Source organism: Nannospalax galili, unplaced genomic scaffold (assembly GCF_000622305.1).
Source record: "Nannospalax galili isolate Female #2095 unplaced genomic scaffold, S.galili_v1.0 scaffold974, whole genome shotgun sequence".
NCBI classification, from domain to species: domain Eukaryota; kingdom Metazoa; phylum Chordata; class Mammalia; order Rodentia; family Spalacidae; genus Nannospalax; species Nannospalax galili.
Genome location: NW_008335438.1, coordinates 3240323 through 3264202, shown reverse-complemented (window position 1 = coordinate 3264202; position 23880 = coordinate 3240323). Strand labels below are relative to the sequence as shown.

General features: G+C 44.3%; 1 protein-coding gene across 12 annotated transcripts in view; it reads left to right on the top strand.

The window, feature by feature from the left end:
* Positions 1–23880, top strand: part of Ablim1 (actin binding LIM protein 1) — a 232564-nt gene that overhangs the window by 56489 nt on the left and 152195 nt on the right. For all 12 annotated transcript variants that reach the window (XM_029562132.1, XM_029562133.1, XM_029562139.1 and 9 more), the window contains one exon: positions 18514–18648. In XM_029562132.1, coding sequence (XP_029417992.1) covers positions 18514–18648 — 135 coding nt within the window. Of the gene's footprint in view, positions 1–18513; positions 18649–23880 lie in introns of those variants that run through there.

Genomic DNA, 23880 nt, shown 5'->3' with positions numbered 1-23880 from the left:
GTGAGAGGGAACCCTCACCAAAAAAAAAAAAAAAAAAAAAAAAAAAAGACCAAAAAGGAAAAAAGTTCTAGCAGATGCCTGTCCTTTGCCACCTATTCATTGAAGTCTAAAAAATAATCTAGAAAAAAACAAAATACATTTTTGCTACAGTCAGACTTAAGACTGCATATGTCCATGCATTTGAGAGAAGGAATGCATTTGACTTGAGTTGATCCAGAGCTCCTGAGAGCAATTTTTGATGAAGCCAAGACTCCGTAGACAATGAACTTCCCAGTTAGAGGATGGCCTGCTTTGTCGTTAGCTGCTCCCTGACTTTGGGAAGACAGTCTACCTCTTTCTCTTCCCATTACCTGGTAAGGAACCAGAGGGATGAGTAAACCATGTTTTATTACTGAAATCATCTGTAAAGGACAACAGATTTGGCTGGGGAGATGGCTCCATCAGTAAGGACCTCAGTTCAGTTCTCAGAACACATGTAAAATAAAGTCAGGCATGGTAATGAGCTTATAATGAGGCAGAGCTTTCTGGTGCTCCCCGGCCAGCCAACCTAGCTTGCTTTGCAAGTTCTAGGCCAGTGAGAGACTATCTTTAAGAAAAAACCCACAAGTTACGTGGTGCATGAATAATACCCAAGGATAGCCTCTGAACCACACACACACATCACCTGTCCACACACACACACACACACACACACACACACACACATGCACACACAGAAAAAGAACTTGGCTTTTTGAATAAAAGACATGTTTCCAGAGGCTCATCCTACCATGAGGCAAATCTTGGCATGTGACTCACTTTGAGGAGGTGGCTTCTCTGCCACATTTACAGCTCCATGTGGGGTGAGAAGGAGAAGCCCATGACTATGCCAAAGTCAGAACACTGAACATCTTTCTAAGCCAGCATTAAAGAGTTCTAGAACTTTCCAGAAGGTTCAGTGATTACTGGGTGGTGTGGGATCTTTTCCCATTATGGTTGGACCTGGTCTGGGAACACTGCAGCTGAAAGCAACCCAGCTTCCTATTTCATTGTGTGTTGAGCTGAGAGTGACTCAGACCCAGAGGTACGTTTATCCCACACTGGCCAGAGCTGTGTATTCAAGGGCAAATTTTGCTAACAGTGGGGACAGCCAATAATTTGTTTTGAATGACCTCTTTTCTCTGAAACATATTTGTGCATAGACTGACATAATTAATACTGTTATGGTCCGGTGTACCCTGGAGAGCACCAGAGGTGAGTTTCTGAGTCCCATTGCAATTAAACAGGCTGACTTGTTTGAATAACTTGGGTTTATCCAGAAAGATGCTGGATTTTAAAAATACTTCCAGGGAAATCACTGTCTAGGGTGGTGGTTCTCAGACTTCAGCAAATCGAGAAATCTCTAGCTTGTTAAAATCCAGATTTCTGGGCCCTGACTCCAGAGTTTCTGATAACCCCTATATGGGAAAGAGCCTGATACTGCCCAGTAATCTTGATGCTCAGAGTCCAGGGACCTCACTTTGGTCCTGTTTAGGAGGTCCATGGTTTCTGTGGGTAAAATGACCAATGCTATAGATGGGTCAGCATTGTCATGAATACTTTCCCCATCCCTCTTAGCAAACTTCATCTTGCTCACAATGCCCAGATGGCAAAAAAGAGGGTGAAGAGCATCTTGCTCAACCGACTTCCTGCTGTATAGAGTGAAACCTTGTTTCACAATAAAGCCGGCCTTCTGTGTCATCCTTGTAGCCAAGAACCTGCTGTCATTGCCTGATCCCACGTATGCATGGAGGGTGTGGACTTACAAGGCACTTTTGTGAGGTGAGTTGAAGCTCAGAGTGACTAGAAAAAAGATGGTGTTAGTTTAAAGTCATGATACAGAAGTGCACAGGTGTGCTGCTCCCTGGGAAGTATTCACAGTTCTCCAAGTCTTAGTTACGGAGCATGTTTCCTGGATTCTTGGAGTGCATTCATGAGTTGCTTGCTCACAAAGGCTACCTCTTTAGCCTTTGGGGGAGCTAAGATATATTATTCCTAAAGTGTTGGGGTGTTTCATTCACTACCACAGAATTCTGTCTCTATCCGAGGCATCTGTATTGTTCCTTCTTTCACTTCTTTCTGTTGCTGTTCAATATTTGAATCATTGTGAGAAGGGAGAAGCTTAAGAAAAACCAAGAACAGTGGATGGATATCAAAGATGGCAAGGTTATTCCTCACTGAGATGCCTGATGGGAAATGGGAAAGAGGACTGAGAATTCCCCAGAAAAATGACAGGGGATGTTGGCACTCAGGCCCCAGGTACAGGGAGTCCCACAGATGGTACATGTGTTAGATGGGGGTTTTCTTCTTTCTAAACAGCTAATGAGGAGTCAAGTGTATTGGGACTGATGGTGGGAATGGGGTCTGCTGGACTGTAGCATTAAGGAAGGGTATGCACCCCTCTGCTCCTACTCACTTGGAGGACCCAGTCTAGGCATGGTGGTGAGTCACAGCCATAGGCTCCCAGTAATGGCCTTGGCTAAATCACAATTTTCTTTAGGGTTGCTTTCTGTGAGATATTTTTAGTTAATCTATTTGCTTGCTTGTTTTTGTTTTTTGAAACAAGGTCTCATATAGCTCAGGCTGACCTCAACTTCATATCTAAAGGATGATTTTGAAAGCCTGATCCTCCTGCCTCAGCCTCTCAAGCTGAGATTATAGGTGTGTGCCACCATACCCTGTTTGTGGTTAATCTGAAACATGGAGAAGTTCTCACCTTCAGTAGGTTAATGTTAGTGTTAGGCAGGGTGTTGGCTTCCTGTGGTCAGTGTATGTTCAATGATAGGACTTCCCTGATGATCTCTACCTGTTGAGCTCTTAATACCCACATCCCTCAGGTAGCAGTTTGCAGCTCTAGTCCATCTCTAGTGATGGAATGATATGAAATGTCCAGTGACAGTTTGATGCAGGGCAGGTTGGCCCCAGGAACAGTTGCTTTGAAGTGTTTGAGGCTGGCAGCCAGCATGTGGCTCAGGATTCTTTCTGGAGGAAACTATCTGCCCATCCTGCAGCCGTCTCTAATGACTGTTCCACATCATCTTATCCTGCTCAGGGAGCATATTGCTTAGCTTTTCCAAAGTGCTATTGCCACTCCAATTCTTCCCCACAGGTCAGCCCTGAAGGAAGTTACATTTTGTGGTACAGCTGTCATTCAGAGACCCCAGCCAGAGTGGGTTGGTTCACCTCTTGCCTTTTCTGAGCTAGAGACTTAAGCCATCCATCTTTTGTCAGCAGTGAGCTGTCCCAATCAATATCATCAAATTACCTATTCTATACATACTGGTGGAGAACTTACACTATGTAACCAACTTTCGGTTTCATCTGAAGGCTGCTACCCTGGAAACATCAAAAAAAGCGGGAACATATTAAATGGATAAACACAGAACTCTGTGCCAGGAGCTGCAGGGTCCTGGGAACAAAATGGCGCTTGCCTTACAAGAGAGAAGAAGGGAAACAGAATATCTAGAATGTGGCCAGTGTAAAGAAAAGGAGGCGAGCTGGGGTAGAAAGGAGGCAGGGAGAGCACCTTTCCATTGGGAGGCTCTGGAAGGACTCCAAGGAGGCCATAAAAGCTGCTTTAGGGTGGGACAAAAAGAAGACGGAGCCAGCAAGGTAATGGGACTTTCTAGGCAGAGAAAGGATGTGTGTTGAGATCTTCAGGCAGTAGAAAGGAGGCAGGGAGAGCACCTTTCCATTGGGAGGCTCTGGAAGGACTCTGAGGAGGCCATAAAAGCTGCTTTAGGGTGGGACAAAAAGAAGACAGAGCCAGCAAGGTAATGGGACTTTCTAGGCAGAGAAAGGATGTGTGTCGAGATCTTCAGGCAACAAAAACTGGAGCTGGAAAGCTCTGTGGATTGGAGAGGATGTGAGAAAAGACAGGCAAGTGGGCAGGGTTGGCAGGGCATCTTGAATATTGCAATTGGAAGCTACTTAGAGAGCTAAATTTGCAGAGTGATCTCAATTATTTCCTTCAAAGATCATTGTGGGCCTGGGGAGATGGCTCAATTGGGGCAGTCTTAGTCATACTAGCATGAAAACCTGAATTCTATTCCCAGAACTCATGTAAAAAGCCAGGCATGGTGGCATGGGCATGTAATCCCAGTTCTTGGAAGGCAGAAAGAGGAGGATCCCAGGGCCTTCCTGACCAGCCATCCTAGTCTAATCAGCAAGCCCTAGATCCCTGTGAGAGACCCTGTCTCAAAAAACAATGTGGGCAGCTCTCGAGGACTGGTACCTAAGATAGGTCTCTGGTCTCGACACACTACACATGCACAAACACACATACATAGCCCCACATATTCAGAGAGAGAGAGAGAGAGAGAGAGAGAGAGAGAGAGAGAGAGAGAGAGAGAGAGGTCCTCCTTGAGTTCTCAAAACTGTCCTAAACCCCTCCTAGCTCCTGACTGGTGAGTAGACAATTGCCTGTCCACATGCTGTTGTTTCTGATCTCTGGGGAACCTTTGGTGACTGACACCAGTGTTGACATTCTTTCAGGGAAGTTGTGTTTGCAAAGACTCTCACACAAGACCTGAACTGGGTCTGATGGCTCTGGTTCAAGTTTCTCATATCTGGCTTTTTGATGGGCTCACTCCCAAGAGGCAGTGGTTATGAAAAGAAGAGGACATTTTGGGTGATTTGTATCTGTGTGTGCAGTGGTTCCTTCTCACTGCCATTCAAATGCTGAGAAGCTGATACTATCAGATACCACCCAAGCCTTTACTTTATTTGAAATCTACGGATACAGTGAGTGGTTACTTAGGACTGAGCAGAGGGAGGCATGGATGTATCTGCTGCTCATAGGCACAGGATTTCTTATGGGTCGAGGGGGGTGTCTCAAAATCACATTGTGGAGGGGCCTGGGGAGATAGCTCAGCTGGTAAAGTGCCTTACAAACACAAGAACCAGGGTTTGATTATCAGATCCCATGTGAAATAAAAGCTGGGTGTGGTAGCACATGACTGTAACCCCAGCACCAGGAAGGTGAGAAAGGAGGATCCCTGGGGCTGGCTGGCAGGGCAGCCTAGCCTACTTGGTGAGTTCCAGAACTCTGAGATATCCTGAGTCTAAGAAATGGGGGATGGCACCTGAGAAATCACATCCAAGGTTCTCCTTAGGCCTCCACACACATGGCCATGCATTCACATACATATGTATGTGTGCACATGCACGCACATGGTGCAAATTAGGTGGTGGTGATCCCAGGAAAATTTGGTGAATATAAGGACTATTGAATTGAACACTTGGCATGGATGTGTTTTATGATATTCCAGTACCTCTCACTAAGACTGTCAAAACCAGACTGCTGCCTCAGCACCATGGCTTGAAAGGTACTCTGAGAGCTGGGAGAGTCCTGGGTGACCTGAATGCTTGCTGGAGACTCCACAGCAGAAGTCAAACAACATAAGTGGTCTGAAGTGACATGTGTGGACATTTTGTGACCAACAACCTTAAACTATGACCCATGATTTTCCCATACTGAAACACCCCAGAGACAGTAGTGACTTCTGCTTTTTTCTTGAGCAGTTTTCTGTCAAGAATGGTGCTGAGCCCTTGCCAGTCATTCCATTCATAGACCAGCACCCAAGTGTCAAAGTAGGACTCATCTTCACTTACAGAAGAGGAAATTCAAGGTTAAAGAAGAAAAGTAATTTGTTCAAGGTCACAGAGTTAAGAAAGACAGAGCTAGGAATTGCCCGAACCCATCTCCCAGCTCTCCCCAAGTTTCCATATTGACATCCAGGAGCTCCCACTTTGCCTACAGTGTGAACTGATATTCCTGGGGAGGGGCAGAATATTCACTGCACCCCTCACCTCCATGAACCAATGAGGACCTTAGCATCTAAGTTCCTTAGTTTGCCTTTCAGAGATGCCCAGGGCCCCCTCCTTCCCTGCACCATTGCTGGCCTCACACTGTTTTTCAGCCAAGGGAGACGGTGGCCCAAACAGGTCCCATCCTCTCTTCCCATTGTGGGAGATGCCTCTCTCTCCTTCCTTCTTAGAGGCCCAGCTGAAATGGTGCTTCTTTCTGGAAGAGTTTCTGTTTTTCCTCTTCTCTGTCCCTTGACATAGCTCAGTGTCCCTGCAGGTGTACACAGAATCAAGAGTGTGTTCATTCTGCTTATGGAAGTTGTGTTTATTGTGTTTAGGAGATTCCTGAAGGCGTGTCTCCCTTTCCCTTCTCCCTCTACTCCTACGTTAGTTGTATTTTTTCCTACCAAGTCACCAGCTTCATTCACTAAGTGCTTTGTTCACGAGGTGATCACCTCCGTTCCACGGAACAGATGAACCTTACAGTTTAGTAAAGAATGAACAAGCCACCAGAGTTAATGCTGTCTGTAACCTGGATGAATAGATTGCCTGGCAAGGTCACAGGTGTGGATTATGTGTGTGTCTTTGCTTGCAAAGGCTACACCCTGAAAAGTTATGTTGAACTGAAAGCTTGAACAGGCAGAACTTCAGGTCTGGGAGGAGTCGGGAGCCTAATTATGTAGAGAGCTGTTCCAGAAACTGCAGCGTTTTCAGAACAGGTCTTATGCTTTTGTCTCATAGTGGGTAGTAGGTGTGTGGATGTTGGAGGCACCCCAAGAAGGTGAGTTTGTGTGTCTCTTCCCAGAGAAGAAGGGACAAAGCCTTTTGAGAAAGGGTTCAAATGCTTGCTCTGCAACTTAAAGGCTTTGAAAACCTCATGCTGCTGTTTACTGGCAATGTGACCTTGGGGACAGCCATGTGTTGGCAAATGTTTAACAACCAGCAGCAGAGGGAGACCCTGATTTGTAAAGTGTACCAATTTCCATGGTGTAAAGACTTCTATCATAGTTAGCTTTAAGCTGCAAAGTAAAGCCATTGACCACATAGTTGGCTGTCCCCAGAGTTCCCATTGCTGGAGAAAACCAGTTAATATCCCCAAAAGCCCAGCTTTCTTATCTGTAGATTGGAACTGCTGAAATATAGGTAGATATAATTTTTGGCCACTTCTTATACAATCTGAAGTACCAGATACACATTAACCATCCCCCCAAGCTTGTTTAGAATGCCGTAGCTAGCTAGCTAATGACCCCAAGTGTGGCCTGGAACTTATGAGGAAGCAGCCAGAATGCCAAGCCAAGGCTGGGGAGGCTCCCTGCCTTGTGACAGGTGGGTTTGTTCCATTCACTTCAGTAGATGCTTTGCTTCTTCAGGTTTTGGTCCTTTAACCTCTCTGAGGTATCTGGATTTGGAATGAAGGGGTGGGAGGCCATGGTGATGGAATCCTCGGCCTGCATGCTGCTTGACTCTAACCCTCTCTCTTGACTCATATTCCCACAAATGGCTCAAATGGCACCACAATCCCTTCCCATCTCACAGTCAGGATAGCCCTGGCTCCCTCTCAGTCCATTAAGACATGGTGATCTGCCAGAAGGGTTCAGACCAAAGATGCTGCCTGGTGGTGTACTGTGATCCATTTCTAAGTGCAATTGCTGGTGCAGGAACAATTTACGGTCTCCCAGTGACCTTAAAAAGTTCTATAAAATTTCAGAAGGGTTTTTGGTGTTACTTCAGCTATTCCTGGTCCTATAGGCTCAGGATTGTCTCTCCAGAGATTTTGGTGCACCAGACTGCGGCAGGAAGGGCTCCTGGAAGGAAATGACCTTGCATGTCTCGTCTCCCACCCTGGGGCCTGTGCGTGGCCTCTCTGTTCTTTCTTGTGTCAGGAAGGTTGAGGCACATGACAGGAAAAGGAATGATTAGGAGGCTGGCCTCCCAACTTCCAGTCCAGAGTCCTTTCTGATTGTTGGTGGGGATACTTGAGACTTTACTGTAATGACTCTACTGTAAGGTAGAATTCCTAACACAGTCAGAGGGAGGCCTGGAGAGGTCAAGGAAAGGTGTTATCTCAGTGAGTCATGTCAGGCACAGATGTGTCTAAGTCACTCTTTGAGGAGAAGGGAGTGTATGCCACTGTTGGTGTCAAATCCCTTTCTGAGATTGACCTTGTACAGAAGGCAGGTGGAGTCATGTGATTCACTGGAGGAAATTGCCTGACCCTGTGATGGTAATCTCAGTGGCTCTTTACCTTGGGGAAATCAGATTAACTGGATTTGAACATGAGCTGTTTTCTATACTCAGCAGCCCAGCTGTGGGGTGAGTGGTTGTCACAGAAAAGGCAAAATCAAGGATGGGGACATCTTCCTAGTGGAAAGCTACAAGTGGCAGGTAGACTAGAACAAAGCCCGGCTGCCTGTTGGGACTGTTTGTGCCAAGTAATAATCCTCATTACCAGACTCACAAGGTATCAGAAAAAGAGGTTGCAGAGGCCAATTCAAGAGAAGGCTCATTTTGGACAACTAATGACAGGGTAACCCCGTGTGTAGCTTCTAGTAACTACCACTTGCCACAGCAAGAAATGAACTTCTGAGTAAACTGCAGATTAAGCACCCCGTGTGTTTATTTAAATGCTTGCGTTTCTTATTTCCTGTGCCATTCTAGCACAAAGAAAGGGAGTAGGAGGCGGGAGAAAGCACATCTCTAGGATATGTGCTTACATTTCAGTGGGACTAAGGTGGTTGAGGCAGGGGAAATAGTCTAGGCGATGAAACAGTCACTGCAACATAGACTCCCAAGAGGATCGGAGTTCTGTCTTTGAGCAGAATCAATTTGCTTGTGTGTATATATATGGTGTGTACACATGTGTGTGTGTGGGAGGGAGGGTGTGCATGCATGGGGCAGAGGCTTATTGAGGAAGTCGGGTGTCCTGTTCTTTTCTCTTGAGACAAGGTCTCTCACTAAACCCAGAGCTCACTGTTTAGGCCTGACTCGTTTGCCAGAAAGCCCCAGTGATCTCCGCCCCCTACAGCACTGGTGTTAACAGGCTTGTTGTGTGTGTGCTGGGAATTCAAGCTCAGGTCCTTATGCTTATACCGTAAGCACTGTTACCCTTGAGCCATTTCCTCAGCCCACAGAATCATCCTCATCAAGCATGGTGCTCTCTTGTGGTTGCAGTCCAAGCAATCTCAACCAGAGACAGACCCTGGCCTCTGCTGGGGCTGCAGGAGCGGCCTCAGGTGGCATTTGCCTTTCTTTGCTGTCTCACTTTTGCTAAGTGTTCTTTTCCTATAAATAAGGAATAATTTATTTTTCAGTTTGAAGAGCTTTTCTCCATTTCCTTGTTTACTAACAGGCATCCCTTTTCAGTGACGTGTAGCTGGCTGTTCACGTCTTCTGAGCTGGATAATCAGAATCTAGAGAGCCTTGTTGCCCTAGCTTGACTTTATTCTATGCTTGATAAGATTTTCCTGTGGAATTCCCCATTCTCCCATGGCTTCCTAGTATGGCCTTTGGAGGCAGACTGTTTCTTAGATGTGTGACCTTGACCGAGGTGTTCAAATCTTCATGTCTGGGTTTAATTCTCTGCAAACAAGAATAATGAAATGATATCCCATTAGGCATCTGTGAGGAAAGACTGTCTGTGATTAGCAAGCACATCAGGACAGAGTGCCTGGAACATAGTGTTTGATAACTGTTACCTCTAACAGTTATTTGTATGTATGTGTGTATTCATGTGTGTTGGGGTGTACATGCATGTGGGTGCAAGAGTATAGGGAGGTCAGAGAACTTGATGTTCATTTCTTTTCAAGACAGGGTCCCTGATTTCTACTTGGAATTCACAGATTTGGCTAGTTCTAGCATGCCCTGGGGATCTTCCTGTCCCTACCTTTCCCAATGCAATCCTCTATAGTGGCCCTCCCCCCCGACCCCCGGTAGTTCTGGGACTAGAACTTAGCTTCTTCTGCTTATCCCTATAATAGTGTTCTTAAGTGATTCATCATCACACCAGAAGTTCAGGACCCTGCTGCTTCATGTGGGAGATACCTCAGTTGTGGTGTTGAGTGATCCCTATATTCCCTGACTCAGAGCTGGACAGAAAAGTACAGAGGCAACAACTCAGATCATTTGATATCGAAATCAGAAATATTCCAGAAATGTGGAGAAATTGACTGTAGACCTTGCAGTTGTGCGAAGATACGACTAACACATTATGAGATAAAAGCAAAAGAAACACAAATCAAGAAAAAGTCAGTGCTAGGTGGTGGTATGTGTACTTAATGCTAGACTATATGAAAATAGAAGTAACATTAAAAGGGATTAAGATGGAGTAGGGGACTGATGAGATAGTTCATTGGTAAAGTGCTTGTTGTGCAAACTCAAGGATCTGAGTTCAATCCCCAAATCCATATTTAAAAAAAAAAATCTAGGTGTGGTGGCACCCAGATCCTAGTGGTAGGGAAGCAGAGACCACGCTAGGGAGAGACTCTGTCTGAAAAAAAGTAGACAGAGCTTAAAGAACGACATCTGAACTTGTCTTCTGACCTCCACATGCACATAGACACATGCACACTTGCACATACATATGCATGCACACACAAGTGAGCTAACTGGATCAGTCATTAGGAGGTTGGACTTACCCACTCTTCCAGCAGCAATTCCAGCCAGGGCTAGGAGCTGTGTTTTCTTCCCTCCTTGACTGCAGGCAATTAGGATAGGCAGACACATGTGCCTCCATCAAGACACATGGCAAGAGGTGATCAGACTCTTTGTTTTATGGAGATTTCTACCATCTGTGTGCACTCTTTATGTTCTGTTGGTCATGTGGCCCCATAACCACACAGTGCCTGCCCTTAACTGCAGCAGATGTTTCCCCACAAAAGAATCTTCAATGCTGTGTGATGAGCCATGTGTAAGAACTTACACTTACATCTTGAATGCTGATCCACAACTATCAGAATTTGGGGCTGGGGAGATGGTCAGCAGTTAAGAGCACTGTCTGCACTTGTGGAGGACCTCGGTTTGGTTCCCAGCACCCACGTGGTGGCTAACAACCATCTGTAACTCAGTTCTAGGGGAGCTTCTGCCCTCTTCTGGCCTCTGTAGGCATTACATGTGTGGGGTGCACTTAATACATGCAGGTAAAACATAAAATACAATACACATAAAATAAAAATAAATGAAATTAATCTCTCTGAACTACATGAACTCGTGTTATCCAAGATCCCAAATAAAGCCCTTTTTACTTTTGCAGTTTTTGAGTTTGAATTGGTTAACACAGATGTGGGGAAGGAATAAATATTTGACTCATCAAAGCTGTCCTGTAAACTCAGTGTCAGAACCTGGGCTGTCCTTTGCTGGACCTTGTAGGTCAGGTTTGATTTGGACAGTTGAGATCAGCAAGAGCCATTCCAAGTAGGTCATACAAAGTGGATGGAGGCCTTGGGGAAAATGCAACTGCGAGACCAGGAAGTGGTCCTAAAGCCCAACTCAAGGGAGATTTGTACATTAATCCCAATAAATAGTAGAGTATTTAAGTGCTTGGTCTCTGGAGTAAGGCTTACCTGAGTTCAGAACCACTTGGCAAAATAAGTATGTGGCACAATAAGTACTCAGCACAATGATAACTACTCAGTACATGTGGTTCTATTTTAGAACTCTCAAAAGCCAGTGTTCTGAAGATCCCTGAATCTAGAATCTTGAACTTAATGTATTATGACCAGAAAACTATTGGAAGCTTTTCTGTTACTGTTTTATTTTTGTTCTTTTAAAAATATCTTTTATGTGTATGGGTGTTATGCCTACATGTGTGTAAGTGTACCCATGTCATGCAGTGCCCTTGGAAGTTAGAAGAAGGCATTGAATCCCTGGGACTGGAGTTACAGACAGCTGCTAGCTGCCATGTGGGTGCTGGAAATCGAACCTGGGTCCTCTGCAAGAGCAGCCAGTGCTCTTGACTGCTGAGCCATCTCTCCAGTCCCTTATTTTTGTTCTTTTTAAAAATAAACTTTGTTTTTAAAAATATTTTTAGGATACATAAATTGAAATTTTAATGCAGCAAGTTCCATATATCTGACACAGTTTCCCTTATTCTTAATATGTTAGTGTGATACAAATTTATAATTAGTCCGCCAACATTAATAACATCATTAACTGAAACCTATGCCTTAGTTTTTATCTGATACCTGTTTTTCAGTTCCAAGATCTCATTCAGAATATTGCATTTAGCTGTCTTGTCTCTTTGGGCTATCCTGGCTGTGGGAGTTTTTCAGACTTTGTTTTATATGATGTTGGCCATTTTTAAGAGTGCTGGAGGGTAATTGGTAGTCTTTCTCTCTCCCTGTCTTTCTTAGTAGTGATTTTTTTCCTCAGAATTCTAGTTAGATTATAGGTTTCTTTTGGAAGGATGACCACAAGGAAAGTGAGCTTCTATCCCATCATATCTAAGGCACATTCTGTCACTATGACTGACCACTTTTTGTGTTGACCTTGGTCACCTGGCTGAGGTAGTGGTTGTCGGATTTCTCCATTGCACAGTAATTCCTTTGCTCTCCCTTTCCACACTGGGCCTCATGGGAGGAAAGTGCAGCCCACAGTTAAGGTGTGAGGGACTGCGTTCCTTCCTCCTCTTTGAGCAGGTTACATGCTCAGAGCAGGAAGCTTCCGAAAGCCCAAGAAAGGGGTGGAGGGCCTGGATTAGAGTGGTCACCAAAGGGGTGAGGAGTGACTGTGGACAAAATTTAGTGGGAGACAGAGAAGGCAGCATCAGGTTTATGTATCGGTTTGCTGCCAGCTCTGTTCTTTGACTGTGTCACCTTGGGTAGGTCAGCTTCTCTTGGGTCTTCCTTTGCCCCTTGGTAAAACGGGGCTGTTGATTCATGTTCTTTCTCCCTATAGAGCTCCCTGAGAGTGAAATGAGATAAAAACAGATGTGAGGGCTTTGAAAGCCATCAGCCTTTCATTTCCAAGGCTGTGCCCTTTGCAAGACTGGTCGGGGGGGGCAGTAGTACAATGGAGAGAAAGGGGGACTGGGGAGGACTGTTGGTGACTTGAGGATTTTTAACTATTTCTGATACCCAGAGCACAGTCTAACTCACACCTAGCATTGCTTGACACATTCGTGTTCTTTGCTGCTTAGGGGCTTTTTCCTTTCAAATACTTTCTCACATGCCCTGTTTCTCGGGGTCTGGTTCCATGTCTGTTCCTGAGAGGGATATAGCTTGGGTAAGATGAAGCTGGTTCTGGGTTTGAGTGAGAGAGGACTCTGTGTGGACTCTGACCTTCATTGAAGGCCTGTGATGACCTCTGATTAAGGACACTGAAGGCTGCTGGGATTTCCTCTGTGGCCTCATCCTAATCTCATTCCCTGAGATATTTATAAGTGACGTCTCCAGGATGGAACTTTTCTTTTTCATTCTGCCCTGGTGTTTCAGAGATATGGCTGAGATGCTTTGTTTGACCTTGGATGTGAACTGAAAGCTGCCTGGGTATTGCCCATAGTAGGCAATGTTGTCCAGTGGCCAGAATTTCTCCAAAATGGTTACTGTGCAGTGGGGAAGTCTCCAAATCTCAGGTATAGGTTCTTTGTGTTTCTCTGTTACTCAGAAAGTGTTTGGAGGTTCGTGACATTCCTCTTATTTGCCAGCAAGATGAGGGAGCAGTGGAAGACTTTCAGGGCATCTGCCCCAGTTCCAGGGTAAATCATTGACCACTTGAAGCTGCGAGGAGAGTTGGGAAGCCTGGGGTAAAGGGCACCTCAGCCACTAACTCACTCAGGGCAGGAGTGTGAGCTCTTTGCTCTTTAGATTTCCCCATCAGTAGAAGCAGAGATGACCCAGGCTTGGAAAGATAGAGCCATCAAGTAAAATCAGTCAGCAGATTCAAGGAGCAAAGCACTAATGTGATCTCTGTGCTGTAAGAAGCTCAGTGTATTTCAGGAATGTGGACTTGAGCCACTGTAATAAGCAGACTTTCAAAGACAGTTACAGAAAATGAACCTCTTCATCCTTTAGAAGCAGGGGTTGAGGGGGGACTCTTGTCTCAATGACTAAGTTGGGATAAAATACATACTGATTCTGACCTGGTCTTTTTATTGCCATTTTCTTAATAAGAAAATCCCACTCCTTCCCCCAATGAGTGGCTTTGCCATGTGCCTGACTAGACTTCCAGATGAAGGAAAGGCCAGTAAACATGGAACAGCCTCCGCCATCTCTGGTAGAAGGTGAACGTCCTGTCTATGCACAGAAGGCTTTATGCTGTAATTCATCTTTCCAAAAGGAGAGGCTTGCAAAATGCAGATGCTGATCCCTGCTCTGACCTCTGGGATGGGTGCCAGCGTTTGTGCTGGCCCTTTCATTCAGTCACAGAGAAAAGCCAAGAAGTGAACTGATATTTTCCATCTCTCATCATGAGTCAGCCTGGCTTGCTTAGTTGTATGAAATTCAGAGTCAAGAGACACCCCCCCTCAGAGTTTCTTAGGCAAAAATTTACTCTCCCTTTAAGGGATTCTCTACGTTCTTGTGTTGTTTCTGAAAAGGGTGGTCCTGAGAGTTATAAATCCCAACTCTTTTCTGTCTGGCCTACTCAAATTCTAAGAATGCTAAAGTCCAGGGCTGGAGTGATGGTTCAGCAGTTAAGCCAATGCACTGCTCTTGCAGAGGACTGAAGTTCAGGTTCCCAGCACCCTCTTGGGTGGCTCATAGTCATCTGTAACTGCAGCTCCAGGAAATCTGTCACCCTCTTCTGGCTTCTGCAGGCGTTGGACTCATATGTACAAATCCAAAACACAGACACACGCATATACACATAGTTAAAATCTTTTAAAAAAATGTTAAAGTTCTTTGTGTGTGTGTGTGTGTGTTATTTGAGACAGGGTCTCCCTATAGCCCCAACTGGACTGGAACTTGCTATGTAGACCAGGCTGGCCTTGCTCTCACAGAGATCTGTGTGCCTCTGCCTCCTGTATGCTGGGATTAAAGACAATGCTAAAGTTCTTAATCTGGAGTATTCATAAGAATTGCCTGAGGAATTTCCTGAAAAGATAGATTCTTGACCTCTGTGGGCAAATGTGGAGAAGGATTCTGAATTCTAATATATATATACATCGTCTTTTTGAGACAGGGTCTCCCTGTAGCCCCAGCTGGCCTGGAACTCACTTTGTAGACCAGGGTGGCCTCGAGAAGCTAGAGAGATGGCTTAGTGCTCTTGTAGTACCCACATGGCAGCTAACAATCGTCCAGAACTCCAGTTCCAGGGGATGCAACTCCCTCTTAGGTCCTCCATGGGCACTGCACAACACAGGTACACTTGCATACATGCAGGCAGCACACTCATACACATAAAAAATAAGCTGGGCATAGTGGTGCATGCCTTTAATCCCAGCACTCAAGAGGCAGAGACAGGCGGATCTCTGTGAGGTGAGTTTAAGGTCAGCCTGGTCTCCATAGTGTATCCAGGCCAGCTGTGGCTCCAGAGAAACCTTGTCTCAAAGACTAAATAAATGAATGAATGAATGAATAAATAAATAAATAAATAAATAAATAAATAAATAAAATTTTAGTTTATAGTTTTGCTTAGTATTTTGAGATGGGGGCTCACATACTGCCACAGCCTCCCTAGGTCTAGGGTTCAAGGCATGTACCACCATGCCTGGTTATTACTTTTTTAACCAGCACATAGTAATTATATGTACTTATGGAGTAGAACATGATATTTTAGTAGCCACATATATATTATGATCACACCTGAGCATTTGACGAATAAGCTCAGATAGTTCTCATCCCTTTGTATTGGGAATGTGTAAACTCCTCTCTGCTAGTTCTTTTAAAATGCTTGATTATCTGTCATCAGCCCTGTTATATGTAGAGCAAGAAGCGTTTCCTCATGCCCACCTGCACTCCAGGTGTTAACCATTCCCCTCCATCCTTCCCTCAACCACATCATTCTCAGACTCTACTGTCTACTTTCATGAGATCAAGGTTTTAGTGTTTACATTTATTTGAGAACATGTGGCATTTGTCCTTCTGAGCCTGACACTGGTCACCTAACATAATAGCCTCCTGTTCTGTTTATGTTGTTGCAAGAGACAGAATTTCATTCTTTTCATCACTAAATAAGACTCCATTGTGTAGACAGCTTACCATGTTGTCTTTATTCTAAGTTGATGGCATTTCTTGGCTCCTGTGTATCATACTGTAGTAAACTCAAAGGGCAGATGTTTCTTCAACATGATTTCATTTCCTTTGGCTACATAGCCAGTAGTTGGATTGCTGGGTCATAGAGCAGTTCTATTTCTGGGTTTCCTTTTTTGCTTTGTTTAGTTTTGGAACCTCCATAGCATTTTCCGTAATGGCTCTACTACTTCACATTCTACCAACTGTGTAGGAGAGCTCCCCTTTTTCCACCCCCAGCATTTGTTATTTTTTGTCTTTTGGATTATAGCCATTTGGGATGAGATAAAATTTTCCTTTTAGGCTGAGCATGGTGGCAACACCTTTAATCCCAGCACTTAGGAGGCAGGAGCAGGCAGATCTCTGTGAGTTCAAGGTCAGCCTGGTCTACATAGTAAGTTCCAGGCCAGCTGGGGCTACAGGGAGACCCTGTCTCGAAAAGACCAAAAAAATTTTTTTTTTCCTTTTTGATACATGGCACCAGGATTTCTGATTCAAGGGTCGGCACAGTGACCTTGATGATGTCCAAGGGCCCTGGGCCCAGCTAGGACTACGCTTGCACACATACCACAGGTGTTCCTTTTATAAGTTGAGCACTAGCTGTTTCTTTTATAGCTGCACTTAAACTTGGATAAATAAATTATCTGATAATAACAATTTTTAGGCTTATCCAAATAGCTTAGGAGGAGCACGTGCTTAGAAGGTGGAAAGGCCTGGGTGTGGGCCTCTGTGCTCACACTAGCTGTGACTTTGGCTTCTCTGAGGTCCAGTTTCGCAGTCCATCAAATGGCAGCAATATGACCCATCTCCCTGCTAGGCAAGGGTGGTAAGACTGGAATAAAGTGACTTGCCTGTAAGCACCAATAACTGTGCCCAGTGTTAGTAAACTATCTGATAATCATAACTTTGCTTGCTCAGAAACAAGAATAACTGGAGGAAAATAAAAGCCATGTTCTCCATCACGATTGGAGCAGATACAGTTAAGGGAACCTTTTTCTTAATGCCCAAGTGAATAGATTTTTGGCCTTGATACATATCACTCTCAAAGTCTGTGGTTGTTTGGAAAGTGATAGCATGGGGGGGGGGCTCCTTAATTCTTTTAGTAAATAGAGAGTTCTGTTGTAAATACAGTTTTTAAGGAGAGATCTCAGTAGATAGATAAAGGAATGCCAGTGACTTAGAATGCAGGTCCCCCTCCTGTACATTCCTGGGATCGAGGGCAGAGAAAGCAGGTCAGATGTTAATCCTGAAACTACACCTGCTCTTGGTCAAAATCTCACAAGAACCACCTTGTTCTTCAGAAATTAAGCCAGTAATGGATTATTTGGACTGTCTCGCCCAAAGCCTTTTTATGCAAAATGAGAATATGGTGAGGTTCTGAGCAAAAGAATGAGCCATTATACACGCCTGCAGCACACAGCAAGCTTCTTGCTGAAAGGTGCTTTCTAGGTTGGGTTTCAGCAGTCTCTGTGCCGCACTCACTGCCCAATGCAGTTTTCCAATTTGAAAAAAAAAAGCATCTCTGCTCTTTGTGTTGGTTGAATAAGTATAAGCTCCTTGTTCGTATCTCATAATACATACGTAGAACACAATACATTTTTATAGATCGTATGGGCTCCGATGATCACTATCAGAAAAGGACAGCAACAAGGGTCTGTTGGCATTCTCTGGCCAAAGAAACTAAGAATGACTTGATCACACTTTGTTGGCTGAAACCCAGGTGGCCCCTCATTACCTTCCCCCCGACCTTCTGCACAGTTCAGGTTGTACATATTATTAGGCCAGGGCAGCCATAATTTCTATTTCTGGAAAGTGAATAATTTCTGTGAGTCCGTCATATGTACCCCTACTTGGTCTGATAACCTCTGCTTTGTGGGAAAGAAAGTAGGTGCAGAGGGATCCAGAGTTCCCAGATGGTTATTATTTTTAAATTCGTGCCGGAAGTCTGTGTAAAGAACTGGAATCTTTGTAATGGGCCTTCAACAGATTTACTGAGTCTTGCAAATTAAGATCAGGAAATACTCTCTGGTAATATGGATGAGAAACTGTCCCTTCTAATTCATTACCAATGCATGAGCATCCTGTTCTGTCAGAGGCGTTGGGGAGAAAAAGTACAACTGGGGAGAAAAAAACTGAACTGTAGGAAAATAAGTTCCTCCTTTAAGGAACTTATTGTCTAAGGTGAGCTGAAACCATGCTTTCTAAGTCAGCAAGACGACATGCTGCAAACACGAATTGTGAACTACTAAGGCAAACCAAGATCGTATAAGACCTGAAATTGGGGAGGAAGGCAGAAGACAGTCTCCACAGAGAACAAGCTTATGTGTCCCTAGTGGACTATTAAGGCCACTACTGTCCTGGTTTCCTGTGGATCCAAGATAATGGGATGGGGGTGCACTCAGCTCATGTTGAATTGTTATGTGGCTCATTTGATACTGCATGTTGGAGATCATTATGCATCCTCGTGAAGACAGTTTTGTAGACATGCTTCATCCTCACCTGGATCTTTTGCTGTTTCTTCCAGTGGCCCATCCTCAAGACCCTCACCACCCATCAGAGAAGCCTGTCATTCACTGCCATAAATGTGGGGAGCCATGCAAAGGCGAAGTGCTTCGGGTCCAGACCAAACATTTCCACATCAAATGTTTCACCTGCAAAGGTACAGTACCTCCAGCATCTCACTTAGGGGCATGTTGCAGCCAGTGCCCAGAATGTCAACTTGCCATACCTGAGAAGTAGGAACCTCAGTTGATGAATTTCCTTCATTAGACATGCCCATGGGGCATTTTCATGATTGTTAATTGATGTAGGCATGTCCAGCCCACGGTGGGTGGTATCATTCCTAGGCAGGTGGGCCTGCCTGAGCTATATGAGAAAAGTAGCTGAGCAACCAGAGGAAGCAAGCCAGTAAGCAGCGTTCATCTGCAGTCTCTTCTCAGTTCCTGCTTCAAGCTCCTGCCTTGACTCTCCTCAGTGATGGACTGTAAGCCCAAGAAAGCATTTCCTCCCCCAAGTGGCTTTTGATCAGTATTTTATCACCGCAACAGAGAAACAAACTAGGGAGACAAACATCCCTAGGCCCCTGGATGGTGTGTGAATGCTTTATGAAGTTCTGGCATCATTCTCCTCTAGTTTGGGACTACATTAGATTGGGGGGGGCAGATCCTCTCAAGCCCAGTGGGTCACAGGTCTTGACACATTCATTGAGACCTAGCTCCTGGGAAGAGAGGCTTTGTGGAGAGGCAATGAAACTGAAGTTCTGAGTTTTGCATTTTCTCTATGAAACAAGTCACTCCTAGTAAAGTCACTTCACTCGAGTATCCATTAACTATAGGAAGACTGGGACACGTTTAAGATTGGGTACTAAGTCATTGTGTGTATATAGACACACACGTATTTCGGGAAGTTAAAATTAAATGGAAATATTCTTGAGGCATCCAAGCAGGAAAATATCTCCCATCCAAACACTATCAACTAAAGATTGATGTCTATTTACAAGCCCAGCTCCCACAGTTCACAAAGGATGGCATGTTAGTATGGAATCCCCTGATTTGGTTCCAGAGCCAGGGTGTGGCTGACAGGGAGGAGAGAGTGGTTAATGCGTTTGAGAAACAAGTCAGTTGAGCTGAGGGTGTTTCTGGGTACTAGGGATGTGCATGTGAGCAATGCTGGGGTGCAGAGGAAGGAATTGCAGGGCCTCTGAGCTTGCCCTGTGGCTTCCCTCAATTCTCTCACGTGTTCACCCCCCGCCCATTCCTGGGAACTGAGCTTCCTTCCAAGCACTGAAGGTTACAGAGATTCTGCTATCCCTAAGCCATGGCCTGGAGGCTCCCAGGTAGATTCTAGGCTACATGGCGATCCTCAAATACGGGAAGGAGGAAGAGTGCTTTCCTTGACTCTGTAGTTGTTTCTTCCACTGAGTGTAAGCTTTTCAGTAGAGAAGCTAGGATGAAAAGATGGGAGGAGAGGGTAGGAACTTAGCTCTGTCATCTGAGCTCAGTGCTGAGGTTGATGAGTTTGCAGGTGCCCTATACAGTGCACAATACAGAGCCCAGAAGTACCGAGGCTGCTTATGTTCTGAGTCAGAGGAAAAGCTGGTTTCTCATTCCACCCAGTGTAGCTAACTTAGAGTCAACATTTTGTTTTACTTTTTGCTCACATTTCTAGAGATATGGCTCAAGGGGTAGATCAGATATACAATCAATACACTACTGTAAAGGGATCTGATATTTCCAGTGAAAGTGCATAGCGTTAGCCTTAGATCTGGGCAGTCACTGTGCAGCCCTTCAAGGGATTAGAAGACACAGCCACCTGTCCCTCGTGGGCTGGAGGTTTCCTTGGTTTTGTCCTTTTCTAGTTTGAATCTAATGATCAAGTATAGTTTACTTTTGTTGGAGAGTTGTTCCTTGCACTTTTTTTCATGCTGCAAATGTGTTCCTGAAGAGTTGAATTTTTCCCCCTTTGGGCTGAATCTTATTTTTAGAGCACTTGCTATTGGTTAGGAATTATTTGACAATTTAACAAAATGTTGCTAAAGTAAAGGAAATCATTCACTGTTTCTTCTTGTACTTAATCTGTCAGTGCCCACTACCTTATGGCTCGGCTTTCCAAGAGTTACTCTTTCCTTTAATGCTTAAAAAAAAGTGGCTTAAGTTCCCCATACCTTGCACTGTAGAAATCCTTGGCTTTCCCCAAGATTTTAGAGCGGCTTTGTTCAATATACAAAGCCTCATGCACAATCCCAAATATTCTAATAGCTGTATTGGAAATGTGAGAAGGGACAGGTATAATTCATTTCATAATGAATACTTAGTTTAGCTCTATGTATTGAAAATATGATTCGGATTACTATAAGATGATTGAGTTGCTGGCTTTTGTTCATTGTAGCTTAACACAGCAATTGGGACTCATCCTATGTTGAATGCTCAATAGCTATTGTGGATGGTGGGCACCATTCTGGACAGCAGTTTTAAGTAAGATTCCTCTAGATGTGTATTCTTGGGGCCTCTCACTCCACACTCTTCATGGTGCCAAATTCTTGGCCTTCCTGTGGGAATGCTAAGCCTCTTTCAATGCTTCATCTCACACTGGCCATCACTCCTCTTCCTCCATTTCCCAAAGAATCACTAACCCCAGGCAGATGTTTTCAGCAGACTTTACTGACTGTCTGGGAAATGGGGGAAGGTTCTGCTATGGACTGGAACAGGCAACAGTTGCTCTCAGGCTTTCTCCAAAACAATGAATTTCTCATTGGCCATGACCCATCCTGCCTCCCTCCATCTTTTTCCTTCTGTTTTCTCTTTTTTCAATTAAAAGGCTTAATTTTAGAGCACTTTTAGACTTATGGGGAAAAAACCCAAACATCCCTGTACAAGGCAAGGCCATTTTTCATACTTGTTCATATCTTCCTTTGCTGCCATTTTGGTATACCTCACTCTCCACAGAGACCCTCTTCTGCAATCTGATCAGATCAGGGCAGGTTTCCATAGGGTCTCCACAAGTCAATGAGGCTGGTTCCTCAGAAGCAGCAGCAGTGTCCCACCTCAGGAAGGCTGTCTTCTTCCTCACACACAAGATCCTGGCAGCAGCTGAGTTCTCAGACAACAGTTTTGTTTTCTTCCGGTTACATCTGAAGTCTAGTAATGTTCAGATAGTGAGCAAGCCAGTGTTCTGGGAGAGGAAATTTTGCACAGGCTAAAACAAGCTTGGACTTTTGATCAATGGCTTGATCAGTGCTGACTGTAAGTTCTTCCTGACACTCTCCCCTGCCCCATGCCTTTTACACACACACACACACACACACAAACACACACCCCCACACACACAGACCACACACACACACACACACACACACACACACACACACACAAACACACCCCCCCCACACACACACACACATCACATTGACAGAGCCTCCTTTCTTGAGTGGGGCAGAGGCTATTTTCTGCAGTTAAAAAGATAGTCCTAAATGCCTGTAGCAATTTTAAAAAATGTGTGGATGCTTTTTGTTTAAAAGTGGGTCTTGAGGGGGCTGGAGAGATGGCTCAGTGGTTGAGCCCCGGCTGCTCTTGCAGAGGACCTGGGTTCAATTCCTGGCACTCAGATGGCAGTTAACAGCCATCTATAACTCCAGTTACAGGGAAACCCAACACCTTCTGACCTCCACAGGCATTGCACAATATGGGTGCACTTACACACATGCAGGCAATACACTCATACACATTTTTAAAAAAAAAGCATGTCTTGAGAGAATCGAGAACACCGAACATCTTATTTGAGAACTAAACAAGCAAAATCGTGAGAAAGGGCTGCTGTCAAGGACTGAGATTATAACACATCCTAAAATCAGTATTTAGTATCCACAATATTCTAAATATTAGCTCTAATAGAATCAGGGTTGTTGAACAGGAATTTTGCTGGTGAGCCCATCTCATTTCCTGAAATGTCTGATGTCTTAAGATCTGTCAGCTCAGGAGTTTTATCATTTACCGACTGGTAACTGCATAACTACTCCATGCTGACTGTTATGCGAAATTCAGAGACTAGAATGAGTCAACACACCATGTTTGTATGCCAAGAATTCAGAAACCTTTTTGAAGAGACATCAGTAAGTTACATCTATGATTCAAATAAGTGATGTGATGGGCAAATTTGTATGATTCAGACTGGAAGCTGTGAGAGCCAGGGAAATAGAATGGTAGAATGGTAATTTTTATTTTTATGTGTATGAGTGTATTGCCTTCATGTATGTACATGGACTCATGTCATGCAGTGCCCATGGAGGTCAGGAGAGTTCAGAAGAGGATGTCAGAGCCCATGGAACTGGAGTCATGGATGGCTGTGAGTCATCATGTGAGTGCTGGGAACCGAATTCAGGTTCTCTGCAAGAGCAGCACCACTGAGCCATCTCTCCAGTCCCAATAAAATTGTCTTTCTTGAGTTATTTTTGTAGTCCATCTAATTTCATGAAGCCAAAGGTATTTGTAACAAAGAAATGTCCATTTTTTAGGCCCTCAGAAATGGTATCAAGCCTCAAATTCAATTATTCTGTTCAGCATTTCTTTTTTATATTCTTAGTATTTTTCCCTCAATTTGTTTATATACAGAGAAGTGACGCTGATATTTGCTTTACGGTACTGTTATACACTTGTGTTTTCAAATAATTTTAATTTTTAATAAGTGAGCTGATTTGAAAAGGCCTTAAGAGGTTGAGGGGTGTAGTTCAGTTGGATGAGTGCTTGTCTAGCATTCATGAAACCCTGGGTTTGATCCCCAGCACTATATAAACTGGTCATGCTGGTGAATGCCTGGGAATCCCTCAGGGTTACACTCAGATTGTGGAGGCAGGAGAATCAGGAGTGCAAGGTCATCCTGTGCTGTATAGTGAATTTGAGGCCAGCCTGGAATACATGAGACCTTGTTTTAAAAAATTACATTAAGGAAAAAGTATTATTGAAACACGGCACATGATGGCATATGTGGTACTTGGGTGACACTGGGAAAGTTTGAAAGTATTGGTTTGGAATTCATAGTGGTAAGGTGGTCATTGTGGTAGCCTTGGGAGTCCACTTGATCACCTTGTGACTGACAGCTACAGAGAAGTAAGGCAGCTGCCCTGTTTTAAATGGTCCTAAGCTTTTAACTGCTGTGGTGATTTTGTTCTGCCACTAGTTAGACTGAATTATGGTGAGTTGGTGGTCATTTGAAAAGTATCGTGTATGTTGATAATACTGTCTTGGTCAAACCCCCTTCTTTATTTTTGTCAAAATGTTTTTAAAAATATTTTTATTCTTTAAGGATTTCATACAACATATTTTGATCATATTCATCCCCAACTCCTACTTTTAACTCCTCCCAGGACCTTCCAACCTCACTACAACCCAGACATCAT